General features: G+C 44.7%; 1 protein-coding gene across 1 annotated transcript in view; it reads left to right on the plus strand.

The window, feature by feature from the left end:
* LOC114026340 (sodium/hydrogen exchanger 2-like) overlaps window positions 1–22,391 on the plus strand; it is a 96,619-nt gene that overhangs the window by 69,518 nt on the left and 4,710 nt on the right. Inside the window, 2 exon segments of the mRNA XM_027840026.1 lie at window positions 288–422; window positions 21,447–21,513. Coding sequence (XP_027695827.1) covers window positions 288–422; window positions 21,447–21,513 — 202 coding nt within the window.

The following is a 22,391-nucleotide window of genomic DNA, read 5'->3' on the forward strand; positions in this document are numbered from 1 at the left end:
TTCTTATAAGAGTTTATTTTTGTGAGGAAATTGTGAATGAACATGATTTCAGATTTTTTTTTAAGTTTAAGGATGAAGGCCATTTTAAGAAGGCATGCACATGTATGGGTGAGATGGGTTAACTACCTTTCTTTTGGTTTACCTTCCCTGTGAAGTGCGTATAATCTAAAAGAATTCCAAATGTAAGCCAATTTAAATTACGTATGCCTAGAGCCCTGAGTCTCTTTCTTAACACTGATTTCATCGGGACTTCATTCTGTCTACTTTGTGTTGGGCTGTGTTTTCAGATTCCTGCATATAACAGGCACAGCCTTCCAGGAGAAACGGGGGCAGCCAAAGAGGCCAAAGAAATTCTCATCCGAAGACACAGGAGCCTGCGCCCCAGCCTTTCCAGAAGTGATTGGGAGCCAGCTGTCACGGAGGTAGGAGTCTTCTGAAAGACACTGAGGACTTGATTCACTCACCCGAGTCTTCTAGGGCGAGTGTGGCTATCCACAATCAGAGCTGTGACCACGAGACGTGGCTACTCCAACGAATGCACTGGTGCCCACGTGGGACTTTTCCTGAAAGCCCCTGGAGAGAGAGGATTTGGATTCGGGAGACCATTTTCTGGGTCACTGAATATTTCACAGATACCAGTGTAGCACTCGGGCTGGCCATCTGTTGGCCCTAACTCGTGATACATGTCGGGCCTACCTCCCTCTCTGAGGTTGCCCTTTTCTTTTTCTTACGCAATGATCACTTCCCAGTGACTCCCTTCCTTCATCCCCTCCCCCAAATAGAACCCTGCCATGTCACCAATAAATGTAGCCAGACAAAACAATGCCACACTGGCCTTGTGTGAACTTGGATGCATCACCCCTCTGCTCTTGACCTGAGAGGAAGAAGGCAGGCAGGCTTCACAAGCCAGTCCTCTAGAGTCACTTCTTGATAGTTCTTTTTTTTTTTTTTTTAAATGAGGCAATTGGGGTTAAGTGACTTGCCCAGAGTCACACAGCTAGTGAGTGTTATGTGTCTGAGGCCGGATTTGAACTCAGATCCTCCTGACTCCAGGGCCGGTGCTCACTTCTTGATAGTTCTTGATAACCCCTTAGAAGTTTGGTTGGAATGACAATAAATATGCAAACTATTTTAACTGGCAACGTTAATTTTTAAGTGTCTAACTGTTGTTTTCCTTTACATCACTGCAGTGGTCATGTCAATTGGTCTCTTGACTCCATTTCTTTTCTCTGTATCAGTTCATACAGGTCTTCATGTTCATCATTTCTTATGATCCATTAATATCCTATTGCATTCACAATTTGCCCAGCCTTTCACTGATCACCAGGTACCTACTTTCCTTCCAGGTCTTTGTCACCACAAAAAGTGCTGCTCTAAATGTTTCTGTGTGGGGGATTTTAGCCTCCTTGAGGTATATGCCTGTGTGCCCTACCTTGGGGAATAGTAGGTTTGCAAGGTCAAAGGGTATGTTCAGTTTAATGACTTTAGTGTAATTCCAAGTTGTCTTCCAGAATTATTGGATCAGCTGATTCCACCTGCAGCGCTAACGTCAGTAGGTCTCTTTCCATACTTCCTCTCATAGTTCTTATTTTCTGTACTTTGGCATCTCTGCCAATCTGATGAGCATGAAGTGAAAGCTCAAAATTATTTTCATTTGCAAGTTGCTTAGTATTAGTGATTACACATGGTTGTTGCTAATTTGCATTTTGGCTTCTGGAAAGCTCCCTCTTAGAATCTTTGACCATTTATCTTTAAGGAATGACTTTTATTCTTATATGTTTCTATCAATTTCCTGTATGTCTTAGATATCAGAACTTTATCAGAGATTTTTGCTACAAAGATTTTTCCTAATTAACTGTTTTTCTTCTAATTATGTTGATTTTCTTTGTAGGAAACCTTTAAAATTCTTTGTAATTGAATGAGTCTATTTTATCTTCTTTTATCACCTCTGTTTCCTGCAGTGAGTCTTTCCCTAGTCCTAGCTGTCCCTCATTCCATTCTTCACCAATGTCATTCCTTTCATTCTCTAATTTTTCATACTATGACCTTTATTATTCTGGTCATGTATCTATTCGTACTTCATTGGGATATTTTTGTGGCATAAACCTAATTTCTGCCAAACTGCTTTCTAGTTTCCCCAACACTTTTTGTTGAATAGAGAATTCTTTGGGTTTATTGAACACTGGCTACAAAATTCAATTGCTTCTGAGTCTTACTTTACTAAGTCTCTTCCATTAATCAGCTTTTCTGTTTTTCGAATCAGTACCAAATAGTTTGGATGAATACTGCTTAAAAGTGTTACTTGGGTTATGATAATGCTAGCTTCCCTTTATTCTCACTTTTCCCATTCTTTCATCATCATCATCATCATCATCATCATCATCATTATTATTATTTTTGGTAGAGATTGAGTCTTCCTATCTCTGCCATGCTAGAAGTGCAGAGACTATATCCTGGGCCCAGTCCCACTGATGATTGCCATGGAAGCTTTGACTTGTTCCATTTCCAACGTGAGCTAGTGTGCCGCTCCTTAGGGAGCCTGGTGGTCCCCACTCCTGGAAGCTTACCCAATTGACTTAGTCCACTGCAGCTCAGAATTCCTAAACTCAAAGAGTCCCCCAGCCTTCACCTCCCTAGTAGCAGGAATTAAAGCCATGTACCACTACTCCTGACTTCCCTTTCAATTTTTGACCTTTGGTTTCTTCAGATGAATCTTGTTACTGTTTTGTCTAATTTTATTTTAAAAAATGACCCCTTGGCAGTTTGATTGATACAACAATAAATAGGCGAGTGGTTTTTAGTAGCAGCATCCATTTTTATTATATTAGCACAGCCCAGCCACTATTTCCCCTCTTCTTTTTCTGTCAAACACACACTTGATGTCCTTCCCAAAGAAATCCATTCCCAAATCTACAAAACTAAAGTAGAGGTCAACAGAAGAGAAAAGGGTTGGGGTTAGGTGGAGTTAGTTAGGGAGGCCTCTGGTGAGGATGCACACGCACGGATCTTGAGCTCAGTCTTACAAAAAAGGTTACCCAAGTTTGCATTGGTAAGGAAGAGGGGAAGGATGGGGCGTTCCGAGTGGGGAGAATTGTACCAGTGGGAAAGGCATAGCACATGGCATATGTGAACAGTAATGTAAAATGCAAAGACCAGCCAAAAGGCCAATAGAAATTCTCTTTACAATGGCTAATGTTTGGAGGACGCATGGAGAACTTTTTTTACTCTTCTCCACTAGGGTCTCTGGTATTTCGATGGTGTGTGGATACTGCCCTCAGCTCTTTGATGACTTGGGTAGATGTCCCTTAGAGTTCTTGTGGCCCAGCTCGTGGGGAGCCAGGCTGGTTGTTGGAAACCAACAAGATAGTCCTGTCCTCAGGTCCTTGACAGGCCTGGCACATAGTGAGTTCCATTGGCCTATCCTTTGACAACAGAGTCCATGCTATACCGTGATGGGATACAAAGTAGGACTAGAGTACTTAATAGAAAGAACTCATAACAGAATCTATATTTGGAAGTATAAGCATATAAATATAATATTTGCAACATTTACTTTAATAGGTAAAATTTTAAGAATCATCATCATAAAAATTATCTTTGCAAGTAAATTGTAACTGTGTTTGTAACTCTGGAGTTAGAGCATCCCTCCCCTCCCTTCTCCCCTCCCCCTCCCCTATCCTTCCTCCATTCCTCCCTCCCTTCTCCCCTCCCCCAAATCCCCTCCCCCCTCCCCCCTCTCGTCCTCCACAAGAACTTGGGTACAATTTTTGGATTATCTCTCTCAAAATCTTGTGTCCTTACTCAGGGAAACTTTTGGAAATTCAGTATCTGCCTTATTTTAAAAACCCCTTGACTCATGCCTACATCCAGAGTAACCCTAGGAACTTCAGTATTTGACTGATTTTGCATCTCCCCTCCTCCAACAAGAGGCCCTTAGTTTCCCTGCAAGCATCTAGGCTAACAAAGCATTAAAGACAGAAAAGGTTTTATTTATGCAATAAAAGGATAGAAAGGATTTGTACCTTAACTCATAGACAGCCAGGAAAACTTTCCCCCACCTTCCCACAAGGTACAATCCTGCCTTATAGTACTACTCTACTTTTTCATGACTACCCTACTGAGCTCGGGGGCTTTCGCCCCTCTGGTACTGCCCTGTTCAGCTTGGGATTGCTAGGGAGATGACTGTTCACTTTCATCTCCTGGAGCCACACTGGCCTCATGACCGGTAAAGGGCAGGTTTGGGCCATGTGGCTCCCCGGCATTGCTCGCTGCCTCGTTGCCACTTGGTTCTGCCATTCCCTCCTGCATTGGTTTTCCTTCAGCTGGCAGCACCTGGTCACTCTGCTGCTGCTTCAGCGTCCTCGTCTGGCGCTGGCTGCTTCTCTCAAGGGACCACATGGATGCAGCCCCCTTTAAGACAGGCCTCTCTCCAGCACTGGGGGCAGCTGCTCTCTCTGTCCACTGCCAGCTCTTGTCAGCTCTTTCCCTCAGGGGCCACATGGATGTAGGGGACTTCAGCTCAGGCCTCTGTCCAGAGCCGGGGGCAGCTGCTCTCTCTGTCCACTGCCAGCTCTTGTCAGCTCTTTCCCTCAGGGGCCACATGGATGCAGGGGCCTTTAGCTCAGGCCTCTCTCCAGGTCCAAGTGTACCTTGGCATCTCCATCTCTTCTGGCCCCCTACTTCCTCCGAGTCTACATGTGGTTCTGTATCTCCACCAGCTCCATCTCCCCTGGGGCTATGCACACGGAGCAGAGGTATCTCTCCTGGCACGCGTGTTGTGCGTCTCATGCCGACTCCTCCGAACTGCTTGCCGCTTTCAGGTCTGTGTGGCGTCTTTCTCTGTCTCTGTCTCCTGTGGCCCAAATGTTCCCTCTTTTATGTAAACTGTTGTCCTTTTGTGTGTGCACCCTGGGGAGGCCCTGGCATGTGAGGGAGGGAGGGGCATGCCCACCTCCTCTTGGCCCATGCTTGCTACAAATTAATAATATTTAAGAACCTGCCATGAGGAGAAAATGCAAATAAGCATAGGAATTCTTATTCTAGCCAACAATGTGGTTCAGTTGGATGAGAATTATTGGAGTCAAGTAACCTAGGAGAAAGCTTATCATGAACATGTTGTATAACAGTTTTTTGGATACAATGCCAATAATGTTCTTACTGGAACTGTAGTGCGTATGTTAATTAATATTGTTTGTCCTGTTCTGGCCTGGCCTGGAGCCGTTACTGACCTTGAACTCCAAAGGACAGTGAGAAGTGGTCAATATACTTAGAAGCTCTCAACACTGGGAAAGCAGGCTTGCAAAAATGATGGGCCATTTTACTAAATGTGACACCCAGAAGGGAAGACCATCGGGGTGGGAGGATGAAAACCTGGATTTGAATTTCATGTTTCCCACTGACTTCTTCCCCTCCTTAGGCCTTGGTTGTTTCCTCAATGACTTCTCAGGCCCTAAGATCATTGATATAGGGACCTTAAAGGCCATGATTTCTTATGGAGTAGAGAAATTGTTTCTCTTCTCTACCCCCTTCCCCCCCACCCCAACCCTTTTATATTATTGAACGTTTATTTAACTCACATTTTCCAGAGGGGGAAACTAGGCCCAGAGAAGCCAAGTCCAAGGTCAATCCTGTTATAAGAAGCAGAGACGGAATTCGAACCGTTCCCCTGATTGCAAACCTTGGGTTCTTTCTACTGTACCTCCTTTCATGCAGCCTCCCTTCACAGCTCCAATAGCCTGTGAAACTCCAAGATTCTCATTCATATTTGGACCCAACAGAATCATAAAAAAAGAAGGAAATCAAACTGTAGTTAGAATGGTGGTCTTTCCTTCATAGGAATAATAATATAATAGTTAAAAACATTTATATGGTGCTTCTTATGTGCCAGGCACTGTGCTAAGCGCTTTATAATTAATATCTCATTTAATCCTTACAACAAACCTGGAAAGTGAGGGCTATTATTATCTCCATTTTACAGATGAGGAAACTGAGGCACGGAGAGGTTAAGTGACTTGCCCAGGGTCACACAGTCTGGATCTGTCAGAGGGGGGACATGAAGCCAGGTCTTCCTGGATCTTAAGGCTAGCTTTCCATCCATGCTACCATTCTAACGTAATAATTAAAATAACAATAACAACTTCCATTTCTAAAATGCTTTAAAATTTAAAAGAATGCTTTCTTCATTGTACTGTGAAACAGAAACAAAGGGAGACATTTCAATATGAAAAACCAAAAGGTACATGATGAGGAACTGAGATTTTGAGAGGCTAAGAAACCCACCTCAGGGCCCACAGTGTCTGAGATAGGATTTGAACTTGGGCCTCTGGATGGACTCCCAAGACAGTCAGAACTCTTCCCACTATGCTAAGCATTCATTCATTCATTCATTCATTTCCTCATTGTGGTGAGAACAATATTTGTCCCCTACTGTGTCTAAGTACATTCCCTTTTGTTAACTGTTAGAGAGATTACAAGTGTCTTCTTTAATTCCGGTCTCAAACCTAAAGTCCCAGGGGACTGGCCTGAGTCAGGCCTGGCCTGTTACACTCAGTAAGTATTTATTAGGGTACATCCCCCGTGAAGAACTCTGTGCTCAGGGAGAGCTGGGAAGGTAAGACATGGCCCTGCCCCCTGGGGTTCCTGGTCTAGGGGGGATTAGACACTAAAGCGAAGAATGTTGCTGTTGCCCAACATTACGTGATATCTCCACTAGAGTCGCCAGACAAAGGAGCTATGTGAAGTGTGAGGGGAAGGACCATCCCAGACCAGGCAGTCAGGAAAGGCTTCCTGGGGGAGATAGAATTTGAATTGGGTTCTAAAGGGCATATGGGAATTCAGCAGGCAGAGAAAGGAAGGGAGGTCACTGAAGACATTTGGAGCAGTGTGAGCAAGGACGTAAATCGAGGAGGGAGAGTGTGGGCACACTCTTTGGTCAGAGAGTTGTTGTTGTTCAGTTGTTTCAGCCATGTCTGACTCTTCATGACCCCATTTTGGGGTTTTCTTGGCAGAGATCCTAGAGTGGTTTGCCATTTCCTTCTCTAGCTCCTTTTGTAGATGAGGAAACTGAGTCACATGGGGTGAAGTGACTTGCCCGGGGTCATACAGCCAGGAAGTGTCTGAGGCCAGATTTGAACTCAGGAGGACTCCGGATCCAGTGCTCGATTCACTGTGCCACCTAGCTGCCCTTGGACAGAGAGGAGCACAGTTTGAATGAAGCCTAGTGTCCGCTGGGAACAGCAACATGGAAAAGGGCAGGGAGTCCAGGCTGCCTGGCAGAAGAGGTTCAACTTTCTTTAGGAGACAGTTTGAGCAGGAGGGATGAGACATGGAGCATTGAGGGTTAGAGGGGATCTTAAGGATCACCTAGTACAACCATGTACATAGGGGATAATTGAGGCCAGAGACCTGGAGCCACCCTGGCTTTCTCTTCTTTGCCAGAGAAACCAAAAATAAAGTCAGCTAAAAGTTAAAGGAGGACATTTGAACTATACCTTCATGAAAGTCAGGATTCGAACCCTCCTTCAAGGAGAGAAGTGCTTCAGGGCCTATGGGCCAGTGCCTGAATATATTGGTTACATTCTATGACTGCTTCTAAAGGTCACACAGCTAGCAGGTAGCAGAATGAGTGTCCCAACCTAGGCCTTACAAATCCCGATTCAGGCCTCAGTCTGTTTCTGCTCCTCCAGGAGCTGTGCGCCTAGCTCTGTGTGCAGTGCCCTCTCTGGTCTGCTTCCCCAGCCACTGTGGCCCTCACACTAGCATGGGACCACTCTTCTCAGCTTTTACCTGGTGGGTCTGTACTTCTAAAACTAGAGCCCTCATAAAGGACTAGCCCTTAACAGTCTGCCTCCACCAAAGCTAGATTCATTTCTTTAGCAGAGTAAATATCAGTTCCTTGTCTTCAGGCAGAAGGATTTTCTTCTGCAGGCAGGTAGGGGATATCTAGGCTAAATGCCTCACTTTCCCAGATGGTGCTCCTTGGAGGGGAGGAGCAAGGAGAGGAGATTCCTGCCCCCATGAGCACTGCTCCATTCCTGAGGCATTAGCTACTGAGGTAGGGGTGTGTGTGTATATACGTACACGTGCGCACTTGTGTGTTCATGTATGCGTACTCACCATGCATGTGTATATATGTGCATGGTATATATTCATGTGTGCAGGTACGGGAGTGTGTTTATGGGTATCTGTGTGGGCTCATGTGTATTTGTGCACATGTGTGCATGTATGTGTTGTGTATAGTATGTGGCATGTATATGTGATGGATATGTATATGTGTACAATGGGTGCATGTGTCTGTGTCTGTGGTATATGTGTGTACTGTTGTGTGTATGTGTGGTGTGTATACACATGTGTGTATCTGCATGAAATGTATTGTGTGGTATGTGTATTATATATTAATGGTGCATGTATATGTGTGTGTGTGTGTGTGTGTGTGTGCTGGCAGGAGAGGAGGATGGGATGACAGCTGCCCAATGGAGGTGGAAATGCCTCACTCTGATGCTGGGGCAGTGCAGACCCACTTCCTCTAGGTTTATGGTGACGCTCACCTTCATTAGAATTATTTTGGCTTGTGCCTAGAAGCCTCTTCGTTTAGGATGTGATTCATTGGGAGGCTCCATAGAAAGGCAAAGTTGAGAGATGGGATTTAGAGGATCAGTTTCTCTTGATGAAAGAGGGAATTGTCTTGTTTTGGACCTAGAGCATATTGTGGAAGGAAACCTAAAATAGTAATGGGAAAATGGATGATCCTGTTCCCCCCTACCATCCCCACCCCATGTTCCTATGATGCTATATGTTTTTGGTTTTTGGTTTCTCATTGCCCTAGGGGAGGAGTGATGGAGTCTCAGTGACTAGGAATGATGACCTTAGCCTGGCCCATTGTGCATTGGGTCTGCCCCTTTGTGCTAGACTGATAGAAAACGGCATCACTTGTAAAGTTGACTGTTCGCACTTTTGGAGACATTTAGAAGGAGAATTGAGTACAGACAAGGACAGGAGAACTGTGAGCCATCTTGGATCCCCTGGGGGAAAGCTTTCTTCCTGAGGGCTGGGGTTTGGGACCTCTCATCTCAACCAAATGGCCCCCCAGTCTCCTGCTGCCATCTTTCAGGCATGCCTCTCTACAGCTGGGCCAAGAACTCTCTTTTCCTTTTTAGCTAGTGGGTGAGAGCTTGGTGCAAATGTAGTGTACCTTGACCTCTGTCCCGAGGCAGGCATTAGCAGCTGGGAGAGGTCATGCAAGTGCCCAGGCCCCTCCCCCCAGCAGTTGGCAGTCTGGTTTGTGTTCTGCACTTGGCCCTCTCTCTTGGGATTCACTCTGCAACTGACCCTAAAAACCAGTTCCAAGGGTTGATTAACTAACCCTCACCCATCCACAAGGGCCTGAGTTAGCCTAGTTATGTCCAATCCCTGAGACTCCATCACTCAACCTCATATGCTATCCTAAGGATGTCCTGGTAGATATCCATCAGTCCATTCAACAGAGGACATCAGTGGCTGTGTCCACACCCTCCCTAGGGAAAACAGAGTCCCAAGCAAAGCTTTGCTTCCTCAACCTTGTCTGGTTCTTTGGATCACTCTTCTATCTACATACCCCCTTGGAAAACTGAGACCCAAAGGGGTTAAGTGACTTGCCCAAGGCCACACTTGTAGTAAGTAGCAGAGCTATGATTGGAACCCAAGTTCTCTGACTCTTTCTACTGTAGACTTGTGTAACCTGTTATAAAAACATGTGGGAATGAAGGAGGTGTGTGTTACAACAACAGCTCCAGATTGGGAGGCAGGGAGATAGAACTGGACTTGGAATTGGAAGATCTGAGTTCAGATCTCATCTCTCTGCCTCTTATTAATGGCATGACCTTGTTCAAGTCACCTCCCCCAGGATAGGCTTCCCTAGGATCTCCAGTCTAGCATCTCCAAGATCCCTTCCAACTCAAGACCTTCTGCCCACAGCCCAAAGTCTGCTATTTTGAGTAATAGATCAATGACGGCATAACAAAATGTACACCTTTTTTTTGCTACTGAGATAATGAAGTTTGATCGAGGTTGCCATGGACCATCAATAACAAAGAAACATTTTTCTAGAGGTTTTCCCAGTTGTATCTGCTCTAGTGCCTGGAGCCAGCCTGGCTCTCTTTCCTTTCTTTGCTAAAGAAACCAAAATTAAAATCAACTAAAAGCTTTTGGTTAAGAATAGAGAAATGAATTCTGCCTTGGTGAAGGTCAGGATTTATGTCCTCCTTCAAATAGAGAAAGGAGCTGCTTTAGTCTGAGGCCTGTATTAGAATGATTGTATACAGGGGACGGTCCGAGGCAGGCTCAAAATGTTTGTCAGACGGGGCTTGTGAAGAAAATTCTAGTCGAACGCCAATACAGCCAGGATCTAGAGATTGCCTAGTGTGTGTAAGGCACACAGTGCCCAAGTGACAAAAAGAGAAGATGGTCCTTGGCCTCCCAGCGCTTCAATTCTGCTGGGGGTGGGGTGGGGGGTGGGAGGGATACACCCCAGAACTTTCTTTCAGCTGTTCCAGTAAGAGTGAGTGAGGGGCTCACTTTCTGTTGCTCACATTAGGTTGGATTTGATACGTCACAGAGACCAGGCAGAGCTCTGTTCTGTTTTTTACCACCAGATGGAACCATTAGAATTCAGTTCACCAGTGACAAATGACAATTCCTGAAGAGCAGCTCTTCCAGCTCAGTGATGGCAGCAGAGAATACCCAGGTCCTTGCTTGCAGGCTTACTGTTCCAACCACCCCTGACCCAAAATAGGAAAGTGTGTGTGTGTGTGTGTGTGTGTGTGTGTGTGTGTGTGTATTTTCTAGGGAAGGTGTTTTTTCAAGGCTTGGAATGTGATTTCATGGAGTGTGTTTCTGGTAAATACTCACCTGATTTCCAGGTTCTTAGGAGGGATTTGGTGAGTTCGTGCCCTTGAACTTGGGCATATATGAACACCCAGACTTCTAAGTCATTTTAAAGTGGAAATGCCTTAGTGACATGTTCACAAAGAGAAAAATTAGGAATTATCACCATTTTAATTAGCTTAGGAGAGTTAATTTTCAGGAAAACTAGCAATCTTTTTAAGAAAAAATGCTTGTGGGGTAAAAACCCTGCTGTGACTTTAATAAAGGCACTGTGCAGTTAATAGATCCGATCTGGAAGGTATTAGAACAGTTGGTTTTCTTTTCTTTTCCCCTAATTCTCTCATCCAGTCATCCATTCAATCAACCCATTTCTGAAGTGCCCTCCATATCCAGGGGCTGGGATGGCTGCTGTGGGTGATACAGAAAGTGGCCAACCGACCTTTGAAACCTTCCACTGAGGCACCCCACTGCCTCCCAGTACAGCCCAGTCCACTTTGGAACAGTGCACAACCTTAGTCAGTGCCACCAAGTGGAAGTGGAACTAGGTGGCCTCTGAAACTCCTTTCAGCTCTGGTTTGGTGATTTCCTTTAAAAACCCTGTCAAGTGAAGCTCATATGTGCTGTTATCGAAGATAAATCTGCAAGACAAGGGCATCCTAAGTCCCTGTGTGTCCCTGCCAAGTTGAATTAACAAGCAAGCATTGATGAAGCACCTACTATGTGCCAGGCACTGTGCTAAGCCCTGGAGATACAAAGAAAAGCAAAACCAATCCCTGTTCTCAAGGAGTTCACAGTCTAATGGAGGAAACAACATACAAACAATTATGTACTGACATGCTCTAGACAGGATAAATTGGTGATAATTAGCAGAGGGAGGGCACTGGCATTAAGGGGGGGGTCAGGAAAGCTGGGTTTGCAGAAGGCAGGATTTGAGCTGGGACTTAAAGGAAGCCAGGGGAGACAAGAGGGAAAGATGAGGAAGGAAGGCATTCCAGGCAGGGGGCAAGGTGAGAGGAAAGGCACAGAGTCAAGAGATGGCGTCTGTGCAAGGGCTAGCAGGAGGCCAGTGTAGTTGAATGGGAGAGAGCATAGAGGGGAGGAAGGCATAAGAAAATGGGAAAGTTAGGAAGGGGCCACATCATGAAGGGGAAGATTTGATCATTGATTCTGGAGGCAGTAGGGAGCCACTACGGTTTGTTAAGTAGAGAGGTAACATGGTAAAACCCTCACTGTAGAAAGATCAGTTTGACAGCTGAGTCTGTCTAGACTGGACTGGAGTGGGGAGAGACCTGAGGCAGGCAGAGCCCCTAGCAGCTATGGCAGTGATCTGGGGATGAGGTGTTGAGGGCCTGCACCTGGTGGAGGGGCCAGAGTCAGAGGAGGGAAGGGGGTGTATTCAAAAGATGTTACAAAGGTCCAGGACTTGGCAGCAGGTCGGTTATAGGGGTTCAGAGGGAGGAGTCGGGGTGACTAGGAGCATGATGCCCTGAACAGTAATAAAGACGTTTGGAAGACAGGCAGGTTTGAGGGAAAAGATGCTGAATTCCGTTTTGTTCATGTTGAGCTCGAGACGCCCCTCAGAGATAACTGAGAGAGAGAGGGAGATGCATGAGGCTAGTTTGACAGAGAGACTAGGGCTGACTACAGAGAGCTGTGAGTCACCAGCATCGAGATGACCAGTGGACACATGGTTGGACACAGGAGACTGGCACTGAGACACATAGGTAGATAATGAGGAGAGAGCAGTGTCAGGGAAACCTAGAGAAGAGAGAATATCCAAGAGGAGAAGTGATTAGCAGGGTAGAAGGCTGGAGATAGGTCAAGAAGGAGGAGGACTGAGAAAAGGCTGTCTATCACATCTGCCCATTAAGAGTCCATTCATAATTTTAGAGAGAGCAGTTTTAGTTGAACGATGAGGTAGGAAGCCAGACTGCCGAGAGTTAAGGAAACAGAGAGAGGAAAAGAAATGAAAGAGAGGAGAGGCTAGAGAGGATGGATGGATGGATGGAGTCTTATTGTGAAAGTGAGGAGAAGCTGGAGAGGATGGATGGATGGATGGATGGATGGACGGATGGAGTAAGTGAGAATTGAGGGTAGAGGAGATATCAATGTGTGTGGAGGTGATAGGGAAGCATGCTGTCATACTCCTACTCGTATTGACAATCCCCAATCCAATGTTCTCTGCAAACATCACTAGTGTTCTTCTCCTATAAAGCTGACCCATCCCTGTTTTCATTCCCTTATAGTCCTCCTTCCTTTGTATAAGAAAACACAGACTTTTAACTGTCTGGGACTGAGTAGTTCAAGGGAGGGAGAAAGCATGAATGAGGTGACCAGAAATGTCCACTCTATTAAAAATTTCTACCTTTGTATCTCATAGTTCCTTGAAACATTAATTGATAAATTCACTGTTATTAAAGAAAAAAATTTCAAATTTTGAGTCTATTGAAATTCATATAGTGATTTTATTTCTCACCACTTTGTGGTTAGTATATTACTTAGAATAAGCTAACTGCAGACTTATACCTGTATGCCTCTCCATTTCTTCTGAGTCTAGGTGGCACAGCCGTTCTTGTCTCGTTCACCTTGAATTCAGGGTAGAGCCTTATTTCAGCCCTCACCTTCCTGGATCACTTGGCTATTGATGTTATATAACTGCTCTAGTCTACACAGAGCACTCAGTAACAATAATTGGCATTTACAGGGCACTTTAAGGTTTACCAAATGCTTTACGTACATTATCTCATTTGCTCCTCACAGCAATAGGCAATATCTGTCATTATCCCCATTTTTATAGCTGAGTAAATTGAGACTTAGGGAGATTAAGTGACTTGTCTATGGTCACTAGACCACAGTGAGTGTCAGAGGCAGCAAATCTCTGCTGATTACCAATCCATCGTTCTCTCCACCACCCACCATTTTGCTTTGCTAGTCTCTCTCCAGAGCTACAGCCTCACAGTGGCCTCTCATGTGGCCTCTCATCAACTCCCAGGAGTTCAATTATCGTCTCTATGCTGATGATTCTCAGGTTTACTTATCCAGCCCTGACCTCCCTCCTGACCTCCAGTCCTGCATCACCAGCTAGCTTTTCAGTATCTTCAGCTGGATACCCCATATGCATCTTAAACTCAACATGTTCAAAACTGAACTCATTCTCTTCCCCTGCCAATACTGCCTTCTTCCTATATTCCCTAATACCATCAAAGATACTGCCATATTCCCAGGCATCCAGGCTTACAACCTAACACCATCCTTGACTCCTCACCCCTACTCATCTCACATGTTCATTCTGTTGCCTAATATAATCTTTCCTTTTCCGTTTTAACCTTCCCAGCATCTCTCATTTATGTCTCCTTTTCTCCACTTACATCCGTCACCCTGGCACAGGCTCTTCTCACATCTTGCCTTTCCTAATGTAATAGACTTCAGTCTTCCTGCCTCCTCACTCTGGTTATCATCTATCAGATGCCACGTTTTGATCTGACAATGCTCGTCCCTCAAGGTTCTCTGGCATTTAAAGTTCCTCCTGAAGTGGCCCCTTCCTAACTTTCCAGTCTTATACCTTACTTCTCTCCATGTACTCTATGATCCAGCTTCATGGGCCAACTTTCTATTCCTTGTATGTGCCACTCCATTTCCTTTCTCCTTGCCTTTGGCTGGCCCTCCTACCTAGAATGCTTACCATTTTCATCTCCACCTCCTAGTTTTCCTTACTTCCTTCAAGACTCAGCCCAAATGCTATCTTCTTTAAGAAGTTTTTTTTTCCCAGAACTCTCAGCTGCTAGTACCTTCCCTCTGAGATTATCATCCCTCAGCTCTGTCTATATCTTGTATATATCCAGATATCTTCAGGTTGTCTCTCCCATTAGAATTTATGCTCCTTGATGCCTTTCTATGTATGTCCAGCTTTTAGCAAGGTTCCTGGCACATAGTAGGCATTTAATCAATGTTTATTAGCTTGACTTAATGACTCGATTTAAAATTGGAATGGACTCTAGAGATCATTAAATACAGCTTCCTCATTTTGCTGAGAAAGAAATCGAGGCCCAAAAACATGAAGGGATTTGTCCAAGGTCATAGGGAACAGAGCCTGAATTTGAACCCAGGTCCTCTGTCCAAGTGCAGTGCTCTACTACACTATTAGTGACCTCAGGTCTACTAGTTTAACTAATATTTATAATTACATCTTCCAGTTCTTTATCCTATGTATGTACTGGTAAATTCTCAGTTTTCTATTATTCTATATCTATTGCCTTCATTCTCCACTGCTCTGCTGTGTCCCCCCTCCCCCCACCCATTCTTAATCAGATTCACTAGGTGCTGCTATATTATTAACTCACATTTGTTCCCAGGACTCCCTCAGCCTACAGAAGAGGCCCCATTCTTGCCTTTGGCATGGTTTAGAAATGGAGCAGTGATTTTTGGTTCCCTTGCTTGGGTAGTTTTGTGTGTTACATACCGAAGAGTGAATAGAAATGACGCACTGTGGCAGCTGTTGGGGCGACTGACGGAGGGAATGCTAATTATGTTCAATCTTAATGTTCTTTGTAGAAAGGCACTCGAAAGTTACTGACTGCAGATTAGCCCCAGGCACGGACACCTGGCTCTGGCTAGATCATGTATCTTGATGTCAGACCACATGCTAGATGAGAAATGGTGGTGCGGTGAATTTGTGTGGACTTTACAACTTTTGTTGAGCCCATTTGGGGCAATTGGGCTGTTGCAGACATGTTTATCAGGGAGCTATGGTTCCATCCATAGTACTCATACATGCTGATATTAGTACATTGGTGGCAATTTTATTTGGGTGTATTCACATGTACATGCATGATACTTATGTGTTCATGCTTGAGAAGGCCCATTCTGCATATATCAAAGTTGGGTTGTGTCTCTGAATTACCAGAGCACCAGACTATCATCATCATGGCCTGCTTTATGTTATAGTCATTTCTGTACCTGTTTCATCATCTCCTCTACTGAATTGGGAACTATGTGAGGGCAGGGCCCAGGTCATTTTGTCTTTACATTCCTTGCAGTGTCTAGACTGGTGACTTGTAACTACTATGTGCCCCCCTAATATATACATATATGGGTATATGTGTATACATATGTGTATATATTCATACATGTTAAATGAATGAATGAGTTGTTGAAAATAACATTGGTAGAGTTTTGCTGAAGTTGGCCCACTTGAGAATCACTCACATAATCACACAAGTTTGAAAGCTGGATGGAATTTCAGAGGCCTTCCAGTTCAACCCATGTCTACGAGGAGTCTCCAGGACACAGTGTGTGACAAGTGGCTGCCATAGGGACCTTAGTGATCATCTTCCAGTCCAACTCGTGCATTTTATGGGTGAAGGAGGGCTTCAGGGACTTCACAGAATCCCAAGATTGGAAGGGGCCTTTGAGGTCAATCTATACCTGACTGAGAATATCCTCTAATAAGAGTTGCAACATTTACATCGTAGACACATTAAAGTTTATAAATACTGTCTATATATGATTGAATGACTCTCATTTGGTTCTCACACGGCTTTGTGAGGCAGCCACTCCCTTGTTGTACTGTGGTCACATGGCTCAGGGCAGAGCCACATTTGAACCCAAGCCTTCCTTGCCCCCAGGTCCAATGCCCTGTCCCCTAGTCCACTCTTCCTTTTTAAATAATGTCTCCGTCAAATGGTCCTCCAGGCTCCTGCATGAGAACTGCAAATAGGGCAGAGCCAGTAGTCCAGAGACAGTGTTAGATGATTTTCCTTGTTTGGAAGTTCTTGCACCCAATCTAAAAATGGCTCTTTGTAGCTTATCCCTACTGCTCATGGGTCTGTGATCAGAGGTCAGCCAGAACAAGGCTAATCCCTGTCTCTTATGCCAGCTGTTCAGATGCTTGACAGCAGCTGTCGTGGCTCTCCTAAGTCTTCTCTTCTCCATGCTAAACATCCCCAGCTCTTTCTACCACTCCTCATGCAGGAGAGCCCTCTCTCTTTCTTGGTGCCCCTTCTCTGGAATGCTTCACTTTGCCTACGTGCTCCCTAAAATGGGGTGCTCAGAGCTGATCATGATATCTGAGCCTTGGCCTGACCAGGGGCCCTATTGCCACCCAAGTTCTAGGCATTCTGCTTCTCCTAATGCAACCCAGGATCTCGTTGCCTTTTGTAGTACTTTATCACATACTGGGACTCACAGTATTGAAATGGAGGAGAGGTGATATAGAACATAGACCGGGGAGGGCAGAACAAAGCTAACCCCTCTGCTCTGCTCTAGTCCTTCAGATACTTTGTTCACAGTAATAAATACATAAATGTTTATTGAATGGAATGGAATAGAATAGAGTGCCTTCTGCATTTCCAACCTTAAAAAAGGCATGTTGGGGCAGCTAGGTGGCGCAGTGGATAGAGCACTGGCCCTGGAGTCAGGAGGACCTGAGTTCAAATGTGGCCTCAGACACATAACAGTCACTAACTGTGTGACTCTGGGCAAGTTACTTAACCCCAATTGCCTCACCAAAAATAAACAAACAAATAAATAAAAAGACATGTTGAGGCTACAAGAAGGTCGGTATCATCGCTTCTTAAGCACTGATTGTATTACACAGAGGAATTCGGTGCTTTGTGAGGACTGGTGGATCTTAAATTGGGATTATGGGGAGCCAGGAGCTGGGGCCCAGTGGAGCTGGTACCATTTTCCCCGAAAGCTGTGTTCAGGGATGGATTAGCAGAGCAAGAGATATTCACTAAGATCCATCTAAGATGGAGACATCAGGCTTAAGGGGCAAGTGTGCCTTGCTCTTGTTCTGCTCTTAGTAGTGCCTTTCCAACATAAGAGTCAAAAAAACATCTTGCTAAATGATTTCTGTACAAAGCCATTAGCCTAGCAAAAATCAAGCCGGAGACCCCTGCCAAACTGAACTGGCCAAAGGAAAGTTCCATTTCAAATATTTGAAAGGCTTTCATGTGAAAGAGGATTAGCCTTGTTCCACTTGGTTGCTGAGGGCAGACACAGGGGCAGTGAGAAGAAGGTGCTGGGAGGAAGATTTAGTTTTGGTCAGACTTTCCATCTGCGAAATGGGCTGTACTAGAAGGGGATAGTCTTTTGCTCTCTAGAGGTCCTCAGTGAAAAACTGACCAACCACTTGTTGGGTCTACTAGAAAGCGAATTCTTATTTAGGGAAGAGTTAGACTAGATGCCCTCTGAGATCCCTTCTGACTTGGAGAATCTCTCTGAGGAGTTTTTGAATTAGATGAACATGTGTTAATTACCCACAATACCTTAATCACCATCCCATCTAGATATTCTGGCAAGAGTGGTTTCTGGAGATGTCCAGGTGAGGGGCTATTGCCATGATGTCAGCGAACCTGTTCGGACTTGATCAAATAGTATCACATGGTCGCTTCCCTTGGTGGTCATGTAAACATCGCTGGGGCCACTGAGAGCCCTTGCTTATTTCTGGGTTGTGACTTTATTCCAGGTGAGTGGGGATCAGGTAGCTGCCCATTATGGGAATTCTTTGTTCTTTGATTCACTTTCATGAAATTCTTTGTGAGTGAGGTATATTAATACTTTCTGGGGCAAGAAAAGATGCTAAACTACGTGTCATTCTTGACCTTTCCCGTGCCTTGACTCATGAGAAATGTCCTTTTTTGAAGATGAAGTTTTCTCATGTTGTTTCTTTTTTTAATTGTGTGGCACCATTTTCTCATGAAAATAGAAGAGAGTCTCCGAAACATTGCTTGGATCAGCCCCACCCCCCCACCCCCCCCCCCACCTGCCCCAGTGCCTTCTTTTTGAGATGCAAGGTGCTGACATACCTGCTTGCTGGCTGCTTCAGATAGCAGTGAGCAGAATGTTAGGGCCATATTCGGGGTTGTGGCACTGGCCAAAATGATGTTGACTTTGTTTTGTGTTGAAATTTGTCTCTGTCCCATGACTGTTCATTGATTCCTATAGATATGGTTTCTGGCATTGCTTTTTTTGCCTATCTTTAGACCATGATTAGAAAATTTATGTTTGCTGTGATATTCTAAGTACCAAAGATACCTGTGGAAGAGCTGTCTCTGATGAGTTGGGGCAGGTCACAGAGGCCCTCGCCTTGGGGAATACTCTCATGCAACATTGATCATGTTCAAATACATAGAATCAATGGAATATCAGCTCATTGAAGGGAGGGCCCATTTCATTCTTGTGTCTCTAGGCCTTAGAAAAGTGTCTTGCACACAATAAACATTTAGTAAAAGCTTGATGAATCAAATTGAATTCATTAGCTCACGGAGCAAGATACCTCTGAGTGCTTCTCTCTCAAACCCTTACAGATATGGGAATCTCAGGGCATTGGATTTCTGGCTTCAACTCTTCTGACTGGAAAAATCTTGGTGCTCTGAGTATGGACTTCTTAGGTATGGTGGCAAGGATTGAGAAGAGAGGAGTTCTTCTGTAGGACTTTTCTTGGTATGACTGTTTCAGTGATTTGAGAATGAAAAGACCTGGGTTTGAATTCTCACTCTGACACTCTCCATGTATCCATCAGCTAATCATTTTCCCACAATGGCACCATGTTCTCTTATCTGTAAAATAGGGTTGATAGTACTTGTGTACTACCTCCAAAACCTCTGCTGGTTAGCGTTCTATATCTCTCCTTCATTTCCTGTCTAAACTCCTTGAGAAGGCTGGCTTTCATCATTATCTCCACTTCCTCTCCTGTCATTCAATTTTAAACCTTCTGAATTCTGGCTTCCAGCTTCATCATTCCACTGAAACTACTTTCTCCAAAGGTACTGCTGATCTCTCAGTTAACAAATCTGATGGCCTTTTCTCAGTCTTCCTCCTCCTTGACCTCTCTGCTGCTTTGGACACTATCGATCACCCTCTTCTCCTAGATATTGGTTTTGCTCGAGTTTTTGTGATACTGATCTCTTCTGCTTCCCTGACTGCTCCTCAAATGTCTTTGCTGGCTCTTCCCACTAACAGTGAGTGTTAGAATCATCTTTGTGCAGATGATTCTCAGATCTCTTCATCCACCCCTCACTTCCTTCCTGACATCATGTGTCCCATTGCCAGCTGCCTATCCTGGATATGCTACAGACCTTTTAAACTCAACATATACAAAATGGAATTCATTCTCTCTCACTTTAGCTCCTCTCCTCTTTCTCACTCCCTGCTGCTGTTGAGGTCATCACCATTCTCCCTGTCACCCAGGCTCACAACCTGGGTGTCATCCTCAACTTCTCAATCCCTCACACCCTGCCTTCATCCAATCACTTGCCAAGTCCTGACCTTTCTACTTTCATAACTCTCCTACATACCCCCTTCTCTCTTCTGACACTGCCAACACCCTGGCAAAGGCCATCATTGCCTCCCACCTAGACTTCTGCAATGGCTGACTTTTTGATTTCCCTGCCTCAAGTCTCTCTCCCTTCCAGTCCATGTTCCACTGATCTTCCTAAAGTGCAGGTCTGATCGTGTCACCCCCCCCCCAATTCAATCAACTCCAATGGCTTCCTATTGTCTTTAGGATCAAATTGAAAAGGCAGTTTGGCTTTTAAAGCTCTTCCTAACCTAGTCACCTCCTGTCTTTTCAGTCTTTTTACACCTTACTCTGGGATCTGGTGACTCTGACCTCCAGGCTGTTCCTCCTCAAAGATGCTCCAGCACCCACTTCTGGACCTTTTCAGTAGTTGTCCCCAATGCTTTGAATTCTCTCCTTGCTCGTCTCTGCCTCCTGTATTTCTTCAAGTCCCAGCTAAAATCCCACCTCGTGCAAGAAGCCTTTCCTGATTCTCTTTAATGCTAGGACCTTCCCTCCGAGATTAATTCCCATTTATCCCATCTATTTCTTGTCTGAATATACTTGTTTGCGTGTTGCCTCCCTCCTTAAACTGTGAGCTCTTCGAGAGCAGGAGAGTGTTTTTTTGCTTTTCTTTGGATCAACAGCGTTTACCACAGTGCTTGGCACATAAGAAGCCCTTAATAAATGCTCACTGATGTGTTGACTTCGTTTGTGAGCAAAGTAGAGTGCTGTCGGAAAGTTAACTAATGATGATGACGATCATAAACCTATATAGGTGATCCTGATCAAATACCACATAGAGTTTTGTGTTATGGCTTTTTCCTTATATAACGATTTGCTAAGAAAGGAAAATTAAAGGATGAAGTCAAGCCTCCCCCCACCCCCCACTCCTGCTCCCTGGAAAGCCAGAGGGGCAGAGTTCCTCAGTTGATGCCTTGCCTTCCACTCAAACAGATGATATCTTTAACTTAGTCAAGCTTTTTTTCAGTTGATGGTCTCCTCTTACCCTAGCTCCTGCCTGAGCTCACCAGATCACTGCTGTTCAAGCATAGTCACAGACTTTCAAAGAATAAGTAATAGATTTTCATACCCTTGTTTCTGGACATTTATGCAATGTTCTTCTTTGAGGTGTTTTGGGAAGTAATATCTTATCTTGGGGTTTCATGCTTTCTAGGAAACTTTGAGAAATGAAAAAAATGGTGGGAAGTATAACTTTGTTTTGAATGCAATAGAAGCAGAATCAATCAATGATTTGTGGGCCATCTTTGGGAGAAGAATCATTTGTGTTCTTTGCTCTTTCTAGAAAGCTGCAGAATTCTTAGTTCATTGTGGTTACCAAAAGAAGTCAAAGCGGTGCCAATCTCTAACTGCTAAGTTTGAAGTCCTCTAACTAGGGCTATTTCCTACCCCATTTTCCCTCTCTGGGTTTCCCCATAGGCCCCTCCAGCTGCTTAGGGCCATTGTCTTGAGGCGTTCTAAGGCACCAACCCATCAATTTTCTCAACACGATATGCTAAGAATCATAAACCTCACAAGTGATTTTAAATGGATTATCCTGAAACTGGATTTAAGTGCCTTGTCTTTTGGGTTTTTTTAGACTTGATCATATTTGTCTCATGACCTGTTTGTCTCAGTCTGTCTTAGTTTGGTTGAGACATATATGTGTATTTAGCATCCCTAAGGGTGGATGACTTTTTGGGTTAGAACATAATGCTAATGAGTCCCAAGTCACAAGTTTGGTTCCCATGTGGACCAGTTAGCATTACTCTGTGCCCTGGCCACAGACTGCACCCTGAAATCTTGGTACACTGTCTTATTGTCCACATGCCATTCGTCCCAAGGGATCCTAGGTGAGTGAGATACTGGATGGCTCAGTAAACCCGTTGGTATGTCAATACTTCATGGACCTGTGATTTCATCAGTGAGACAAAGATCTGCTTGCAAAGATCACAACCTCTGCGAGTCTTAATAGAGGGCCTTCATTGAAGTGCTACAGCCAAAAATAAAGGAATCACCCCGAGGTCAACCTGGTGACACTTCTTCATACTTTGCTAGGTGGTCTGCAGATGATAGACATGATAGATGTTGACGTCTACCATCAGCCCTTCCTTGAAGCCTGCCCAGGCTCATGCCCCACCAGCATAGCTCACAGGGACCCAGGCTCACTACTCTGCAGCAGTGACTGAGGCTTTGGAAGAGGGCATCCATGGAGGAGGATTTCTGTGAAGGAGGATGTCAATGCAGGAAG

Source organism: Vombatus ursinus, unplaced genomic scaffold, assembly GCF_900497805.2.
Source record: "Vombatus ursinus unplaced genomic scaffold, bare-nosed wombat genome assembly UNPS02004691.1, whole genome shotgun sequence".
Taxonomy (NCBI): domain Eukaryota; kingdom Metazoa; phylum Chordata; class Mammalia; order Diprotodontia; family Vombatidae; genus Vombatus; species Vombatus ursinus.